The following is a 19,043-nucleotide window of genomic DNA, read 5'->3' as shown; positions in this document are numbered from 1 at the left end:
ATACACACAGCTGATGTTGACTAAATATATCAGTAGAATAAAAGAACATACATTAGATCCATGCCGGCCAAGAACTTCCCATTCACCGCTGGTAATTGCTATTTCCTCTTTGACAGGGCACTTGAAATCACCTGAAGATAAACATAATCATAATTCAGCACTCTACACCAGACTACAAGCAAATGAAACAATGAAAAATAGTATTCTAAACTCTTTTTTCCAAAAAGCTAACACTGAAAAGTTCAAAGTTATGTCTGGAGTAATGAAAATGTTTTGGAACTAGATAGAGATGGTAGGTAGTTGCACAACTCTGTAAATGTACTAAATGCCACAGTTCATTTTAAATGTTCACTTTAAAATGGTTAATGTTATGTGAATTTCACCTTATAATAAAGTCTAAAGTTAAAAAAAATTCCAAGTTATGAGTCTTCATAATAATAATGGAATAATCCATGTAAATAAAGTGAAAACAGCAAAACAGATTGTTACGGCAGACAGAAAAGAACTCAAAAGCACTTGCATTCCTAGACCCTTGGTTAGAAAGATAAAAAAATCTAATGGGTCAATAAGGCATTTCTTCCAGAAATGCAACAAACTACCTAAGAAGCCAGAAAGGAAAATTTTAATACAACTGTTTTTCATTTGCCAAAAACAAATTGGGTATTACCATAGTCCATACCAACATGTCTCATTTATCTTAATAAGATTCTGTCTTGGTAGATGAGGCTCTCTCAGTGGCCTAAGGAGAAAGTTAAAAAAATGGAACCACTACTCTATGCCTAGCTGCTACCAGCTCTGGCTCTGGGGAGTGACAGCTGAGGACAAGCTGAGATGGTGAAATGATACAGGATCTTAAGTAGGGTCCTACTCAAGTTAAAAAAAAAATAGACTCCTTTTCTTTTTCTTAGATACAAAAATTCAACTTAGTACTTTAAATTTTATCACCAGAAAATAAATATTATTTAACATGTAATAAATACTAATTGGGACTTCCCTAGTGGCGCAGTGGTTAAGACTCCGTGCTCCCAATGTAGGGGGTCCGGGTTTGATCCCTGCTCAGGGAACCAGATCCCACATGCATGCCACAACTAAGGAGCCCACCTGCCGCAATTAAGACCCAGTGCAACCAAATAAATAAATAAATATTTAAAAAAATACTAATTGTTACACATTATAGACATTCATGGAAGAAAGGAGGGAAGAAGAAAATAAAATAGACATCAAGAAAAGGAGGAAGATCTGGAGCAAGAAAGACTAAGTATAAAAGAGGGAAACGGAAAGAAGAGGTAGACGAACTGAGGGGCCCAGAAACAGACACTGAGAGGGAAAAGAAGCTAGGTGTTCTGAGAAGAATGTTAGCTAAGGTGACAGTTCTTATTCTTCAACAGGAGTATAAAATTTTAAGTTATCATCTTTTTATCACTGTCCCAAGAATGTTGTTTTAGTTAATTAACTACTATTCAAGCTCTTTGACCAGTCTTCATCACTAAACTTTCCAGAATTCCATAAGTAGATTTAATTTCTGAACAACAGAGGAACTGGTAGGGGCAATTTCATGCTAAGGGCCAAGTTAAACTAAGGCTCTTAGGGAAGAAATCTCCATCTTGGATATATAAGCTCCTGTCTGATTAAAAAAAAATTAGGCTAAGAGAAGAAGCAAAGTCATAGGCAGTATTTACTTTGCTGTCCTACGATGTAGCTCACTGTTTCCCAAGTAAGAATGATATTTAAAAGACCATGTTGAGGGCTTCCCTGATGGTGCAGTGGTTAAGAATCCACCTGCCAATGCAGGGGACATGGGTTCGAGCCCTGGTCCAGGAAGATCCCACGTGCCACGGAGCAACTAAGCCCGTGCGCCACAACTACTAGAGCCCATGAGCCACAATTACTGAGCCCGCATGCCCCAACTACTTTAGCCCGCATGCCTAGAGCCTGTGCTCTGCAACAAGAGAAGCCACTGCAGTAAGAAGCCTGCGCACTGCAACGAAGAGTAGCCCTTGCTCACCGCAACTAGAGAAAGCCTGCACGCAGCAACGAAGACCCAACGCAGCCAAAAATAAATAAATAAATTTATATATATATATATATATATAAAAAAAAAGGCCATGTTGAAAAAACAAACAACCCACTAAAAAGTCGGCAGAGGATTCAAATAGACAGTTCTCTAAAGAAGATATACAAATGGCTAAGCAACATGATAATGTTACTAATCATTAGGAAAATGCAAATCAAAAGCACAATGACATACCATTTCACACCCACTAGGATGGCTCTTAGCAAAAAAAACCCCACAAAACAAAAACGAAACCAAAACAAACAAAAAAAACTACACCCAGAAAATAACAAGTGTTAGCGAAGATGTGGAGAAATTTGAACTTCTGTGCACTTCTAATGGGAATGTACTAAGGTGCAGCTGCTATGGAAAAGAGTATGGTGGTTCCTTAAAAAATTACAAAAAGAGTTACCATATCCAGCAATTTCGCTTCTGGGTATATACCCAAAAGAATCGAAAGCAGGGTCTGAAACAGATGTCTATCCACCCATGCTCATTACAGCATTATTCACAACAGTCAAAAGGTAGAAGCAACCCATCTGTTCATGGATAGGTGAATGGATAAACAAAATGTGTTTCTGTATACAATGGAATATTATTCAACCTTAAAAAGGAAGGACATTTTGACACATGCTACAACCTGGCTGAACCTTGAAGACACTATGCTAAATGAAATAAGCCAGTCATAAAAGGACAGACCTGTATGATTCCACTTATATGAGGTATCTAGAGTAGTCAAATTCATAGAGACAGAAAGTGGTTGCCAGGGGCTGAGGGGAGGAAGGAATGAGAAGTTACTTATTTTCCACTAAATCGGGTATTATTTATTGGATAGTTTCAGTTTTGGAAGATGAAAAAAGTTCTGGAGATGGATGGTGGTGATGGTTGCAGAACAATATGAATACACTTAATTCCATGAAACCGCACACTTAAAAGTTAAAATGATAAATTTTGGTTTGTATATTTTACTACAGTTTTTTAAAAATGGCTATGTTGAGTCTGTTAAGTTACAAATGGCGGTAAAGCATGTAACATAACATCATTAAATGTCTACTATTCCAAAACAAACTCTATATTATTAAAGTAGAAAACCATAACTCAATTTTTTAAAAACACAGGAGTATTCAATGTACCATTTCATTTTTCCTAGGCTTACACATTCTGTATTACATTTCCCAGAAGGAAAACCATCACTTTTTAAAAAGAAACTAACTTCAGTTGACATAATATTTAATTTCACTTTGGGAAACATAATTATATCAATCTGAAGAGCTATGCCTATAAATCAACTTCAGTGTAGATGCAGACAGTATAAAAAAAATCTAGTATGCACAAATATCTAATAACTTCGTAACATTTTAAAACTAGCTTTTTTAATCTAAAAATTATATGAGCTCACTTTAAACAAAATGTATAGTTAAGGCAAAAACAGAAAGTAAAAGTAAATAATCCCAATACCCAGAGATTACCCACTATTAATAGTTTATTATGTATCCATCAAGAACTTTGTCCTATGCTTATAAAGTACACAAAAAAGACATTACATTACCCTGCCCCTCCCACCTTCTGCCCCCAACGTTTTCCTCTTTTTAAATAAAAAAGGATTTCTTACTTGGGGCAGGCAGCCCACCACTGGATCGTTTGTATTTGCTCTCCTTTAAAATGGATGTGATTTTATATAAATGACGAAAACCTGTTTTGCATTCAGAGGCAAAAATAAATTCAATTTCATCTTCATGACTTTGGGGAAAAACATGAAAGATGTCATGGATCTGTAAAATGAATAGCTTAATTTACTATACACATTAATGAAAATACTACATAAACAATTCAATTAAGCCAGAGAAAGAAGAATTACTTGATAAACATACTCTGAAATATAAATAACTGTCAGGCTAGGGTGTATGGTATATGTACAATTAGAGATTTTGCCTAGGCCTTTCACGTTTCTCTTACTTTAGTCAAAGACTTCATCTATTGAGAAATAAATGTTTCCAAATGGAGAAAAAAGAAAAATATGACCAAAAGCTGTTTCTTACTCACCATCTCTGAAATTCTTTGAAACACGGCACGAAGTTTAATGATATAAATCTTATTACAGAAGTGATGAGGAAAAATGTCTTTTACTTTTCTTTTCCAGAGAGAAATATTCTAACAGTTCAAGGGAAAACAGATGTTCATCTGTTTTAGGTGAATCATATGAAGCCTATATTCAGCCAGGGAGTGAGCTGGCTTTATTTATTTTGTATCTTGTTTAAGTTTTTTCCACTAAACTGGAAAATGAAAAATTCAATCCTAAACTGTTATATTTTGGTATAGTTTGCCAACTTAAAAGAGTTAAAAGAGCAAGTCTTTTCTAGACAGGATTCTTGTGGTCCTCTCAGAGGCACTAATGAGGCTGTGTTTTCATTATCTGATGTGTCCAGAAACAAGGGCAATTCTGCAGCCAGGGAGATGTCATTTCAGTGGCATCTACCTTTTATGTACAAACCATTACCCATTCTGGAACCAACATTCCAATCTGAAAATGTTCAAACTAAGCAAATAACATTCAAGGTTACTTTGAACTCAAAAAATTCATTTGGATAGTTTCCTATTGAGCTTCATTTGCTTTAGCATTCTGAGAAAATATTCAAACCAAGTACAAGAAAACATGCATACATTTATCCAGATGTCTGTTGTTTCTTCATAGATAATCAGTGGCGTCACAGAGTCAGGTACTGACTCGATGAGTCTCTGTCTTTCCATGGCATCATCTTCTACTGGGATAAATAATTCAGGTGAGATCAACACTATCTGTAGGCGAGTTTGGGAGCGATCTAGTAGGATAGCCCACGCACTATTTAAATAAACAAAAGAAAAGCACAAAATAAAGCACACTCTTCAGAAAACGAATATTCCACTAATCTTTCCCCTAGCACCCATCAGTTATTTCTATAATCACAATGAAAGTATTGCTTTAGTATATGTTAAATTATCACTTACAAACGGCTAATTAAAAGTATTAGCTTATTCTACACTTATTTTTAAAAGTTAAGCTTGAGTAGAGTTTTTAAAAGTAGTTTTCTTTAAATTTCCAAAATCACAGATGGCCTTTGAAATTGTTTTCTCCCTTTAATGTCGATAAATGCCTCGTGAAACTCCTGTTGTCCACATTAGACACAGGAACTACATGTAATCATCTTCACATAAGGCTCTACAAATGTTTCTGCTTAATTATTCAATTAAAAAAATACATACTTATATGTGAGCCTAAAAGTCATACAATTTAACCACAAATAACACTGTGAAACTGTGACTGGCTAAGAGACAGAATTAAAATGCAATGCACCTATGATTATAGGATTACAAGTCCACTTAGTTCAGGAAAAATTCTTTGTGCAGAACTATCTACACTTCAAATTTACATGTGAAGGCAGCTCCAACGGAAAGGAAAACCTAACAGCACAGACAGTTCTGGGTCCTAAATTATTTGTAAAGAAGTGGCAATTTAACATACGCACTATTTTCCCTCTGGAGTCCATCCAGCTCTGGCAATATATTCAACTCCTTCAAACAGAATCTCAAAAGGCTGAATTAGTTCCTTATCTATGACATCTATAAGCTATTAAAAAAGAAAAAAGGAATCTAGTTATAGAAAACTGAGATAAGTAACTAGCTTATTGGTCTACTTAAATCACTATCTTTAACAGCATACTTTTTCAGTCTTAGGTACACAGGATTAACAAAACCAGCAGTAAGTCATGGGTTACCTATACAGGTGCTCTTACACCTAAAAAGTTCTAACTACAAGAATCAGCATAGTCTAAACGTCTTTTCCCGTGAGTTTATACTAACAGAACTCTTGATAATAACTGGTTAAATCAGATTTTAATCACTTTATAGACTCTAGTATCTAAGAAAACTAATAGTCTGTAGTTCCTTTTATTTTAGCTTAAAATACTATTTTTGTAATATATTAGTGAAATGGTCCTGAGTAAGCAAACTTTTTTCCCTTAATAGTCTAACACAATTTTAAATATACTTTTAAAAAAATGGACAAAGGATCTGAATAGACAGTTCTCCAAAGAAGATATACAAATGGCCAATAAGCACATGAAAAGATGCTCAACATCATTAGCCATCAGAAAAATGTAAATCAAAACCACAGTAAGGGGGCTTCCTTGGTGGCACAGTGGTTAAGAGTCCCCCTGCCAGGGGACACGGGTTCGAGCCCTGGTCCGGGAAGATCCCACATGCCACAGAACAACAAAGCCCGTGAGCCACAACTACTGAGCCCACTGCCGCAACTATTGAAGCCTGTGCGCCTAGAGTCCCTGCTCTGCAACAAGAGAAGCCACTCCGGTGAGAAGCCCACGCACCGCAACGGGGAGTGGCCCCTGCTCGCTGCAACTAGAGAAAAGCCCACACGCAGCAAGGAAGAACCAACACAGCCAATAAATAAATTAATTAATTAAAAAAAAAAACCCACAGTAAGGTGCAACTTCAAATCCACTAGGATGGCTAGGATAAATAAAATGTGGTATATCCATACAATGGAATATTTTTGGGCGATAAAAAGCAATGAAATGCTGTTACGTGGTGCCAACATGATTAGTGCTTGAAAACATGATGCTAAGTGAAAGAACTCAGACTAGATACTGTATGATTTCATTTATAAGAAATGTCCAGAATAGGCAAATCCATAGATACAAAGTAGATTAGTGGTTGCCCAGGGTTGTGGGGCATGGAAAGGTTTGGGGGTGATGATTAAGGGATGTGAGTTTCTTTCAGGGGTAATGAAAATGTTCTAAAATTGACTGTGGTGATGGCTGCACAATTCTGTGAATATACTAAAGGCCATTTTAAACTTTAAATGAGTGAATTGTATTGTATGTGAATTATATTTCAGGGACTTCCCTGGCGGTCCAGTGGTTAAGACTCTGCACTCACAGTGTAGGGGGCCCAGGTTCGATCCCTGGTCAGGGAACTAGATCTCACATGCCACAACTAAAAAAGATCCCGCACGCGGCAACGAAGACCCCACGTGCCACAACTAAAAAGAACCTGTGCAGCCAAATAAATAAATAAATATTTAAACTGTGTGTGTGTGTGTGTGTGTGTGTGTGTGTGTGTGTAAATAATTATACTTCAATAAAGTTGTTAAAAAAGTCTAACAGAGAAGACTGTTTTTAAATTAATTTTGTGTGCATTTAGCTTATAAGCATCTGTCCAAATGGAAAGTAGCAGTATTAAAGAAATGAGGGATATTTAATCTACTGTAGACATCTATTCAACACAGAAGGTGACTCACCAGTCAGTAACCACTATTTAAGAAATACTGATCTGGAGAATTAACACAGGCAAAGAGGAAAAACACTGGAAAGGAGTGGTAAATATGCATATCCCTATATTCCTATCTTGGGAACCAGCAGAAAGTTTTCAAAGTAGAAAATTAGGTCAACCTGAAATCATGATCTGTAGATGTCTCAGCAAGTTCAACAAGTCCAAAAAATAAAAAAGCATATCTAAAATCTCTACTGACAGACTAGTCAAATGATACAAAAAGTTAACATTTTATACTTACCCTTCCTTCAGCATCAATCAGTATTTCCGACATCTTAAAAGTGACTTTTGGATTTGCTGTGCCTTTAGAAAGAGACATAAATGAATAGTAATGCATATCCAAAATTATTCAAACGAATTTTGCCAGATCAATCCTTTTTATACTTTAGTCAAATGAGGAATGTTGCATATAGTCAGGACTTTATTGCATAAGAATCTCAAAACTCCTTTTCAATTCATAATTTTTAATATGGCTATAAAAAAAAGCTGAAAAACATCAAGAGTTAGTTCGTAATGAAGGGGAATTCGTATCATTTCACAATTGAAATGCTGTAAATAGCAATATGGGAAAAAATTACTAATTTATTAAGAACATAATCCCTTAAAAATCTTTATTTCCTAGCAAAAGTACTTCTTTATTCATTTCTTGAAATAATCAGTTTTGTGCACTTCCTCACCTTTGAAATAATTAAAAAGGATCAACCTGTAATTAAAAAACCTACTTCAGAGACACTTAAACAATCCATCCTTACTAAATCTGTAAAATATCCATGTTGACCATACCTTTGGATGAATGCAGAAAGAATCTTGTTTGAAAAGCAGGAATGAGTGAATATAAATGCCAATGGAATACAGTACCTGTTTTAGGATAACGGAATGAATCTGCCCTCCTTGTTTCCAACATAGGGGATGTAACATGAATAATTTCCACTTCAGATTCATCATTTTCTTCATACAGAATTCTAAGAATTTTACTGCCACTGGGAGCTTAAAAGGAAATTAAATATTGAAAATTTAGGAGAATTATGCCAGAAAGTAATCATAATCGACCATTCCCTCTAGTATTATATCTCCCATAGCGAAAAACAGTTTACACATAAAACATGCTGCCTTTTATGTATAGAGTATATGTACAATGTATTAAGCTAGAATGTAAAACAAATTTCTAACCAGATCACAGTCAAAAAGTTTGAAAGCTACTGCTTTAGAGAGCTGTTTCTCAGCTAGTAAAATCCTTGTGAATACACCAAGAAAAAGGAGGAATTTGTGCTCTTTTTTTCTGATCCATTCATACACTAATTTGGCCATCTGTTCATGCAGACTCTAGTCAATCCTATGTTTTTTATAGCAACTCCCATTAAGGGGTGGTATTTTTTATTTTGCCACCAATGTTGCCACCAACCAGCTTCTAGATGAAAAACTGGGAAGGAGAGTTGAAGGACTTGGGGTACTGAACCACAATACACCTGTTTTTTATGAGAACTCATTATGGTGAGATATAGCCTGAATATTCTAAATAACTACTGGTAGGATCCAATCTTCATCACTTCAGAATCTATTTTAAGAATCTGTGCAGTTAACTAATTGGTAGTTGAATCTCATAATACTTTAATTGACCTGTAATATATTATTTTGAAGCCTCTTACTTGTTTCAGCTTCTGGACACCACCAATAACCAGAATATCTATCAAATTCTTCTTGAAGAACAAAGGTAGCAACTCCAGCTGATCTTGGATCCTCTTCCATGTTGGCTAGCTCTAGACAAACATAAAAGCAAAATTATCACAGAAGTTCTCTATCTTTTCATAGGTACAAAGCAGAATGATTCCATTTATTCTGAAAGGCAGCTATAGTATAGTGGTGAACTGTGGAGCTAAATGGACTGAATTCAAAATTGAGTTCCATCATTTACTAAATGACTGACCCTGGACAAAGCATCTGATCACGTTCCACTGCAGTACCCATTTATAAATGGGAATAAGAACCTACCTTATATGGTTGTTATGAGGATTAAATGAGTTATTTTACATAAAGTACTTAGAAAAAAGCCTGAGCCATAGTATGTGTTCCATAAATGTTAGTTATTATTTTCCCATTTAGCTAGGACCATGGGAAAAAGAATACATGTAAAGGGTCATGGTGACTTTTTACTCTCCTACACAGAGAAGCACATCTTTAGACCGAGAATGGGGTCTAACAGATCATGTAATTCACCATTTCTCCTCCCTCCCCTTCCTCTTATTTAACCAAAGCAGATGAGCTTTTATCTGTTTTACACCTAGGTTTCCAGCAAATAGTCTGAAGGGAACTCTTGCTTTAAAAACAAAATCTAGGGATTTCCCTGGTGGTCCAGTGGGTAGGGCTCCACACTCCTAATGCAGGGAGCCTGGGTTTAAGCCCTGGTCAGGTAACTAGATCCCACATGCATGCACGCCGCAACTAAGCCTGCACGCCGCAACTAAGACCTGGCGCAGCCGAAATCAATCAGTCAATCTAAAAAACTACAAAGCCATAATTATGTAAGATTTCATGACATGGGAAAATGTTTACAATATACTTGAATTTAAAAAAGCATATTACTAAATGACATGTATACTGATTCCATTTATAAAAGTGTAATACAAATACATATTTTTTAAAGTGTCAGGATATAAATCAAAATGTGGTCCTCTCCAAATAGTGAGACTATGAACAACCTTTTTAAAAAGAATTGCTTTATAATTTACAAAATCTTAAGTGTACTGTTTACTCTGAAAAATGCATATACTTGCATAACCACACGCTATCAAGACACAGAATATTTCCAACACCCCAGAATGTTTTCTCATGCCCCTTCCCAGTCAATGTCCATTCCTGCCTCAGAAGCAACCACTGATCTGATTTCTATCACCATAGGTTAGTTTTGAATATTCCAGAATTTCATGTAAGTGAAATCATACAGTATACACTCAGCAACAAACACAGTATGTTTGTTGCTGAGTGGTATTTCATTGTATACCACAGTTCTTTTATCCATTCATCTGTGAATGGACATCTGAGCAGCTTCTAGTTGCTATTATGAATAAAGATGCTATGATTATTCTTGTGTAAGAATCTATGTGGACATGTGTTTTCCTTTCTCATGAATAAAGACCTAGGACTGGAATGGCTGGGTACTGTAAAAAATTTATCTTTAAATTTATAAGAAACTGCCACACAGTTTTCCAAAGTATCTGTATTATTCTATACTCTTACTAGCAATGTATGAAAATTCCTCTCCAACATTTGGTGTTCTAACGGGTGTGTAGTAATATCTCGCAGTGATTTTAATTTTATAGGCAGGTTTCACTGTATTATGTTCTCTTATCTGTATTTTCTGTATGTTGTCTGAAACAAATGTGCACTATGAACCAATGACCCCTTATCCAAAAATTTTGAGTCCAGAAGTGTTTCAAACTCAGAATTAGGGGGATTTTTTCATATTCATACATCTACGCATAATTATGTCACTCTCCAGCAGGGTAATCAAATACCCTGTAATCAAATATACTAATATTCCTGCAGCAAATTTAGGAATAGGCACACTAAGTAGGATTAAGATTATAAATATCCTCAGGTCAGTTCAGGTCAGGTTTTGCCACCAAATGAGTTTTAGCACCAACCTAATGAAAACTAACCTCAGTTTTCAGAGTTCCTGAATTTTGGAATTAATGATATAGCCAAAACCAGCACTCAGTTTCCTTGGATCTTTCAACTACTCCAAAGTTATACCTTCCATACTGCTTTGTATTTTGTTCTCCTTTAGATGTGAGACTATGTATCGCTCATTTATATCTCCCTATCACTTACTACAGACCTCAATTACTAAGATTAATTAGATGAATAAATGGTATCATCTTGTTCTCCCAATGAGATATGTCCTTTGAGAGTAGAGGTTGGTATTAAGTTACCTTTAAATTCCTCTATTATAGGAGGCAGAGAATAAACAAATGCACATGCCAACCGACTACACCCACCCCAAAGGGGACTTTCACGTGGAAACCTACTGTGAATAAGAGGGGTAAGAGTGATGTTGCTTACCCTCTACCTACCTTTCTATCTAGGGCTTCCCTGGTGGCGCAGTGGTTAAGAATCCGCCTGCCAATGCAGGGGACACGGGTTCGATCCCTGGTCCAGGAAGATCCCACATGCTGCGGAGCAACTAAGCCCGTGCGCCACTACTACTGAGCCTGCGCTCTAGAGCCCATGAGCCAAGACTACTGAAACCTGCACGCCTAGAGCCCGTGCTCTGCAAGTTACCACAGCGAAGAGTAGACCCTGCTCGCTAAAACTAGAGAAAGGCCGCGCGCAGGAACAAAGATCCAATGCAGCCCTCCAAAAATTAATTAGAAATTTTAAAAAAATGGTCTATTTCACATGTTCAAAAAAAAAAAGCAGTACACTATTTCCCATCTTTCATTTGTATAAAAGCTTTGGAGAAAAACATACACATCTTTTCTGTGCTTTCAGTACTGCTTAGCATTATTATAGTCACTTGAATAAAAATTAAATATTTCCACAATACAGAAAGTTTTATTTTTCCTATTAGGACAAAATAACTAAGCAGGCTCTGCAAAAAGGGGAGACAAATCTTTAAGCAGTTCTTAATAGTGTGTACTAGATTTTTCTGTTTGTTTCCCTAAAAACAAGATTAATTTTTAAAATTAAATTTTATTTTAATCAGAACAGTTTTGGGACTTCCCTGGTGGTCCAGTGGTAAAGAATCTGCCTTTCAGTGCAGGAGACGCAGGTTCGATCTGTGGTCGGGAAACTAAGATCCCACATGCCACAGGGCAACTGAGCCCGTGAGCCGCAAACTACAGACCCCACGCGCTTTGGAGCCTGCTCACCACAACTAGAGAGGGAACCCGCACGCCACAACTAGAGAGAAGCCTGTGCACCGCAACAAAGAGCCCGAGCACCGCAACGAAAGATCCCCATGCTGCAACGAAGATCCCGTGTGCCACAACTAAGACTCTACACAACCAAAAATACAAATTAAAAAAAAAAAAAAAAGAACAGTTTTGGGGAAAATTCTGCTGGTCTTATTAGGCTAAAAGAACAACCAGATCAGAGGTGCTACTGTTGTGCTGTCTGAAAATGACCCTTAAAACAAGGGAGCATTATATAGGTGGTACATACCAGTTATCCACTGTACTTTTGTCTTTTTTCATTTTAAAGATTTAAGTTTAAAATATAAAGATCACCCAGCAAGTTTCAATTGGAAAATGTAAGCAAAAGCAAATTAAATTTTAAAAATACTTTTCAGGAAAGTAGATTTGAAGAACTTGAATTACCGTTGTGCACATACGTAAGCCTCCTTTCTTCTCTCGTTACAATGTTGGATATCCATATATCATTGCTATGTATAAAAGCAATCCAGTCTGGATCCGCTGGGCATAATTTTGGATCCATCCGAATGTTGGGACAACTAGTCTCCACTAGATTGGGCCGTAAGGGTTGTTGCTAGAAAAGTAAACAACATTTAAAGGCAAGTATCAGGCTGATACATATTTGTTTACCAGCGCCCTTCCTATAAAACGAATAATAATCCCAAGTACAATATCAACTATAATAACTGCTCTCCAGAAAAATGTACTTTCATATGCCTTAACTTATAAGAGAGGACTCATTTTTTTCTATGAATTAATAAGCATAACAGGAGCAGAAATAAAGACAAAATAAGAGCACTTCATAAATTCTGTTGTCCAAATCTGTTTAAATAGAGTAATTATCGTTTGTTACATGCTTTTATTAAACACTTATTTGACTATTTCACTTATTAAATATTTCTAATTAATTTTACCAGTATAAAATAATTTGCTCATAAAAATGTAATGAAAGCTAGAATCATCACAATTCTATCAGAAGAATAGTTCTGATATCACATTAAAATTGCCTAGAATAAAATCAAACATTTAAAACCATTTACTGAGATGAATCAAGCTTTTAGGGGAACCACAGAGGGATTGCCCTGTGATATCATTATCTTCGAAAATCCACCTCAGCACTTACTCAAAAAATGGCACTGATGCCCTTTACTAATTCTTCCTACACAGCAAGTGTTTTTAGCATTTTAAAAATTGTATACTAATGTCACTGAAAAAATTATTAATTCTTAAAATTGGAAATTAATACCCATATTTCTTGTTTTCTTTACTACTAAATTAGTAGTACACAATTAGTGAAAAGAATTTTTTAGTTTGTTTAATTACCTTTCTGATTTGGACACAAATAACCTCAGGACCCAAAAACAGATTTATCAAGTAGTAACATCAACTTACAGTAAATCCTTGTGGCCCTCCATCTTTTACGTGATAAATTCCACTACCAGCTTGAAATAGAAATGTTCCACTTCCTTGGTGATAATCATAAGAAGCAATTCCAACTGTTCCGATTCGTTTTCTTTCTCTCAATAGTTCTTCTTCTCGAGAATACATTCCATAGTCCAGTGTTGCCTAATACAGAAAGAAAGTCTCACATTCCAGTCTTCTGAAAGGTGGCTTTTTGCTTTTAGCACTGAAATTCTAGCATCTCCAATATTACTGGGTTTACATTTTGAGTGATCCCAAAATTTGCCAGCAACTTTAAACAGATTAATTTCAGGAAGTCTGCTGAAAAATTTCTTGGTAAAGGGTCCCTAGACGATTACTGTATACATTAGAGAGCAAGAATTAAGTCTCATCACCTTGGCTTGGCATTCAAGATCTTCTACAACTTAAATGTAATATAGCAGTTCTGCATGCACTTAAGAGCAGACTCTGAAGTCAAGCAGTTTGAATCTAGGCTTTGACTCTCATTAGAAGTCTGACTTTGGGCAAGTAGTTTAATTTCTTCAAAAGTAATTTTCTTCACTTTCGAAGTAGTAATAAATCATCTACTTCAGCTTTGTGAAATTTAACTTAGATAAAAATATGTAAAATGTTTAGCACAATGATTGGCACAGAGTAAAGTTCTCAAATATCAGCTGTCATTAGTACCTTTCCACTAATCCACTAATTCTGCTTTAATAAAACCTTAGGTCAGGCTTGTCACACCACTGAGGTAAAACCCAATATGCGGTGTTCTGCTCCTGGCCTTTGTTCCATCACCCCCCGCCCCGACCCGAGGCCATTTTTCTTTCTATCCATCCAAGTTTTACTGATATCCCAAAACCTTAGCCCTAATTCAACATTGGCCAGGAAAGTTTCCTGATGCACTATGGTGTAGTGATCTCTTCTTTGAAATTTATATGAGTTACTATCTCTTTTACTCATTTGGCTATGGTTTTGTTTTTCACTTTTTTTCAGTATTTCTGACTAGAAATAGATTAAAAAAAAACAACTTGGAGCAGAATCTGATTTTTGCTTTCCTACCTAAAGCATCTGTTAAAATCTCCCTCAAAGAATATTTGTAATCAATGATTGATGATGAAGAAGGACCTTCCCAAACTAAAAATATTATTTGACACATATATAAAATTTAAATATATATATATATAAAAATCTAATAAGTGCTAGTTTTAAAAATTTACATCCACATCTTCCCTCACTAAGAGTTCTTTATGATAAATAAGGGGATAAATAAAGGAATGGTAAATAAGGGAAACAGACATGGTTTCTGCTACCAAGGACTAACACTATTTTATGTTATGTTATGTTATTTTATTTTATTTGGCCGTGCCATGGCTTGCGGGATCTTAGTTCCCTGACCAGGGATCAAACACCGGCCCCCCACAGTGGAAGCGCAGAGTCCCAACCACCAGACTGCCAGGCAACTCCCAAAGGACTAATACTTTGAAAGTAGCCAAGTTCAGGGACTTCCCTGGTGGTCCAGGGGTTAAGAATCCACCTTCCAATGCAGGGGACGCAGGTTAGATCCCTGGTCAGGGAGCTAAGATCCACACATGCCGTGGGGCAACTAAGCCCGCATCCGTACGTCGCAACAAAGACCCAGTGCAGCCAAAGTAAAAAAAAAATAAATAAATATTTAAAAAATAAAAAAAATAAAAGTAGCCAAGTTTATATATCCGGAAAAAACCATAATTCAAAAAGATACATGCACCCCAGTGCTCACTGCAGCACTATTTACAATAGCCAGGACATGGAAGCAACTTAAATGTCCATCAACAGAGGAATGGATAAAGAAGATGTGGTACATATATACAATGGAATATTACTCAGCCATAAAAAAGAACAAAATAATGCCATTTGCAGCAACATGGATGGACCTAGAGATTGTTATACTGAGTTAAGTAAGTCAAAGGCAAATATCATATGGTATCGCTTATATGTGGAATCTAAAAAAAAAGGGGGTACCAATGAACTTATCTACAAAACAGAAACAGAGTTACAGAGATAGAAAACAAACTTATGGTGACCAGGGGGTAAGGGGGGTGGGGAGGGATAAACTGGGAGATTGGGATTGAAATATACACACTACTATATATAAAACAGTTAACTAATAAGGACCTACTGTATAGCACAGGAAACTCTACTTAGTAGTTTGCAATCAATGATTGCATTTAGGGCCCACCCTAAATCCAGAATTATTTCATCTTTAGATACTTAATTACATCTGCAAAGACCCTATTTCTAAACAAGATCACATTCACAGACACTTTTAGGACTTGGACATATCCTTTTGGTGGTCCCTATTCAAACAACAGGACATTATCAAGAAAGTAAACAACAAAAACTGCTAACAACCTGGTTAACAAAGTGGGCAAAAGACTTGATTAGACATTTCTCCAAAGAAGATATACAAATGGCCAATAAGTACATGAAAAGATGTTCAATATCACTAATCATTAGGGAAAAGCAAATCGAACCACAATGAGACACTACCTCATACTCATTAGGATGGCTCCTATTAAAAAGCCAGAAAATAGTAAGTGCTGGCAAGGATGTGGAGAAACTGGAACTCCTGTGCACTGCTAGTGTGAATGTAAAATGGTGCATGGAAAACAGTATGGCAGTTCCTCAAAAATATAAAAATGGAACTATCATATGATCCAGCAATTCCACCTCCAAGTATATACCTAAAAGAATCGAAAGCAGGGACATGAAAAGATATTTGTATACCCATCTTCATAGGAGCATTATTTATAATAGCCAAAAGGTAGAAGCAATTCAAGTGTCTATTAATGGATGAATACACAAACAAGATGAGGTATATACATACAATAGAATAATATTTAGCATTCTGACATATGCTACAACACGGATAAACCTTAAGGACATTATGCTAAGTGAAATAAGCCAGTCACAAAAGGACAAATACTGTATGATTCTACTTCTATGAGGCACCTGGAGTAGTCATACTCACAGGAACAGAAAGTAGAATGGTGGTTGCCAGGGGCTTGGCAGAGAGGTAATGGGAAGTTATTGTTTAATGAGTACAGTATTCCAGTTTTGCAAGACAAAAAGAGCTCTGTGGATGGATGGTGGTGATGCTTGCAACAATGTGAATGTACTTAATGCCACTGATGTACTAATGTACACTCAAAAATGGTTAAGATGATACATTTTATATTATGTGTATTATGTCCACAATTTTTTAAAATGAAGGTATAAGAACTTCAGAGTAAGGTAAATGAAGAATAGAAAAAAGAGCAAGTAACAAAAATGTCTTATCTCGATAAAGGAGAGATCAAAATGTGTTTAAATGTATAGATTTAAATTAATGATTATAGTACTAAATACTTGCCAAAGGTAATTATGACTGATTTTCTACTAATAAATTAATGATTACTGCAATTAAAGAAAAAGATAAAAAGACAACCCACAGAATGGGAGAAAAGAAAGTCCAGTATCTAGAATACATAAAGAACTCTTACAATTCAACATTAAAAAGACCCAATTTGAAATGGCAAAGGACTTGCACAGACCTTTTTTAGGCCTCGTCATGCAGCTTGCCGGACCTTAGTTCCCCGAGCAGGGATCGAACCCGGGCCCCCTGCAGTGGAAGTGCATTGTCCTAACCACTGGATAACCAGGGAATTCCCCAGACATTTCTTTTCTTTTTTAAAAAATTAATTAATTAATTATATTTATTTTTGGCTGCTTTGGGTCTTTGTTGCTGCATGTGGGCTTCCTTCTAGTTGCAGCAAGCTGGGGCTACCCTTCGTTGCAGTGCTTGGGCTTCTCATTGTTGTGGCTTCTCTTGTTGTGGAGCATGGGCTCTAAGTGTGCGGGCTTCAGTAGTTGTGGCACGTGGGCTCAGTAGTTGTGGCTTGCGGGTTCTACAGCGCAGGCTCAGTAGTTGTGGCGCACGGGCTTAGCTGCTCCACGGCATGTGGGATCTTCCCGGACCAGGGCTTGAACCCGTGTCCCCTGCACTGGCAGGCGGATTCTTAACCACTACGCCACCAGGGAAGCCCTCCCCAGACATTTCTTTAAAGAAGGTATACAAATGGCCCATAAACACATGAAAAAATGGTCAGCATTACTGGTCATTAGGGAAATGCAAATTAAATAACAATGAGATATCACTTCACATCCGTTAGGATGGCTATAATCAAAATGACGGACAACAACAAGTGTTGGTGAGAATGTAGGAAATTAGAACCCTTATACATAGCTGGTGGGAATGTAAAATGATGCAGCTGCTATGGAAAGCAATTTAGTAGTTCCTTAAAAATGTAAACACAGAGTTACCACATAACCCAGTAATTCCACTCCTAGATATATACCCAAGAGAACTGAAAACAAATCTATACAAAATCTTGCATTTGAATGTTAAAAGCAGCATTATTCATATAAGCTCCAAAGCTGAAACAACCCAACTTTATCCATAAACTGATGGATAAATAAGATGTAGTCTAGCAGCCATACAATGGAATATTATTCAGTCATAAAAATAAATGAAGCATTATTACCTGCTATAGTGTGAATGAATCCAGAAAATACTGTGCTAAGAGAAAGAAACCAGTCATTAAGGCCCACATATTATACAATTCCATTTGTATGAAATGTTCAGAATAGGCAAATCTATAGAGACTCAAAGTAGATTAGTGGTTGCCTTGGCCTGGGGGTACAGAGGGTGAAAGGATGGGGAATGACTGCTAATGGGTTTCTTTTGCAGATGACAGAAAGTTCTAAAATTAGATGGTGATGATGGTGACACAACCCTTTGAATACACTTAAAAACTATTGAATTGTATACTTTGAGTGAATTGTATGGTATTTGAATTATATCTCAACAAAGCCAGTAAAAAAATTTTTTTAATGGAAAAGCTTATTCTATGCTAACAGTAATCAAAAGGAAGCTAGAGGGACTATATTAACATCAAAGTAAACTTCAGAGTAAAGAATATTACTTGAAATAAAGAAGGTCATTTCAAACTAAGAAAGCAGTAGATTTACGAATAGGATATAACAATCCTATCCACTTATACCCCTAATAACATAGCTTCAAAATATATACTAAAGGAAAAACTAATAGAACTGCAATGAGAAACAGTCAAATCTACAATTATGGTTGGAGATTTCAACATTCTCTCTCAATAACTGATAGAACAAATAGAAAATCAGTAAAGACATAGAAGACTTTAACAATACAATAAACCAATTTGATCTAATGGTCATTTATAGACCCAACAAAAACAGAACATATATGCTTTTCAAGTGAACACAGAATACATACAAGGATGGACTACATTCAGGGC

At 36.1% G+C, this 19,043-nt stretch overlaps 1 protein-coding gene across 4 annotated transcripts in view; it reads right to left on the bottom strand.

Annotated features, from left to right (window-relative positions):
- Positions 1-19,043, bottom strand: part of DPP8 (dipeptidyl peptidase 8) — a 58,210-nt gene that overhangs the window by 22,366 nt on the left and 16,801 nt on the right. For all 4 annotated transcript variants that reach the window (XM_079912013.1, XM_079912014.1, XM_079912015.1 and 1 more), the window contains 9 exons: positions 13,681-13,854; positions 12,694-12,862; positions 9,025-9,135; positions 8,237-8,365; positions 7,620-7,681; positions 5,557-5,657; positions 4,715-4,892; positions 3,666-3,825; positions 52-131 (listed from right to left, as the gene is read on the bottom strand). In XM_079912013.1, the coding sequence (XP_079768139.1) occupies positions 52-131; positions 3,666-3,825; positions 4,715-4,892; positions 5,557-5,657; positions 7,620-7,681; positions 8,237-8,365; positions 9,025-9,135; positions 12,694-12,862; positions 13,681-13,854 (1,164 nt within the window). The remainder of the gene's footprint in view (positions 1-51; positions 132-3,665; positions 3,826-4,714; positions 4,893-5,556; positions 5,658-7,619; positions 7,682-8,236; positions 8,366-9,024; positions 9,136-12,693; positions 12,863-13,680; positions 13,855-19,043) is intronic.

Source organism: Stenella coeruleoalba (genome assembly GCF_951394435.1).
Source record: "Stenella coeruleoalba genome assembly, chromosome: 2".
Lineage (NCBI taxonomy): Eukaryota > Metazoa > Chordata > Mammalia > Artiodactyla > Delphinidae > Stenella > Stenella coeruleoalba.
Note: the sequence above shows the minus strand (reverse complement) of the source record. Positions and strands in the feature narration are given on the sequence as shown.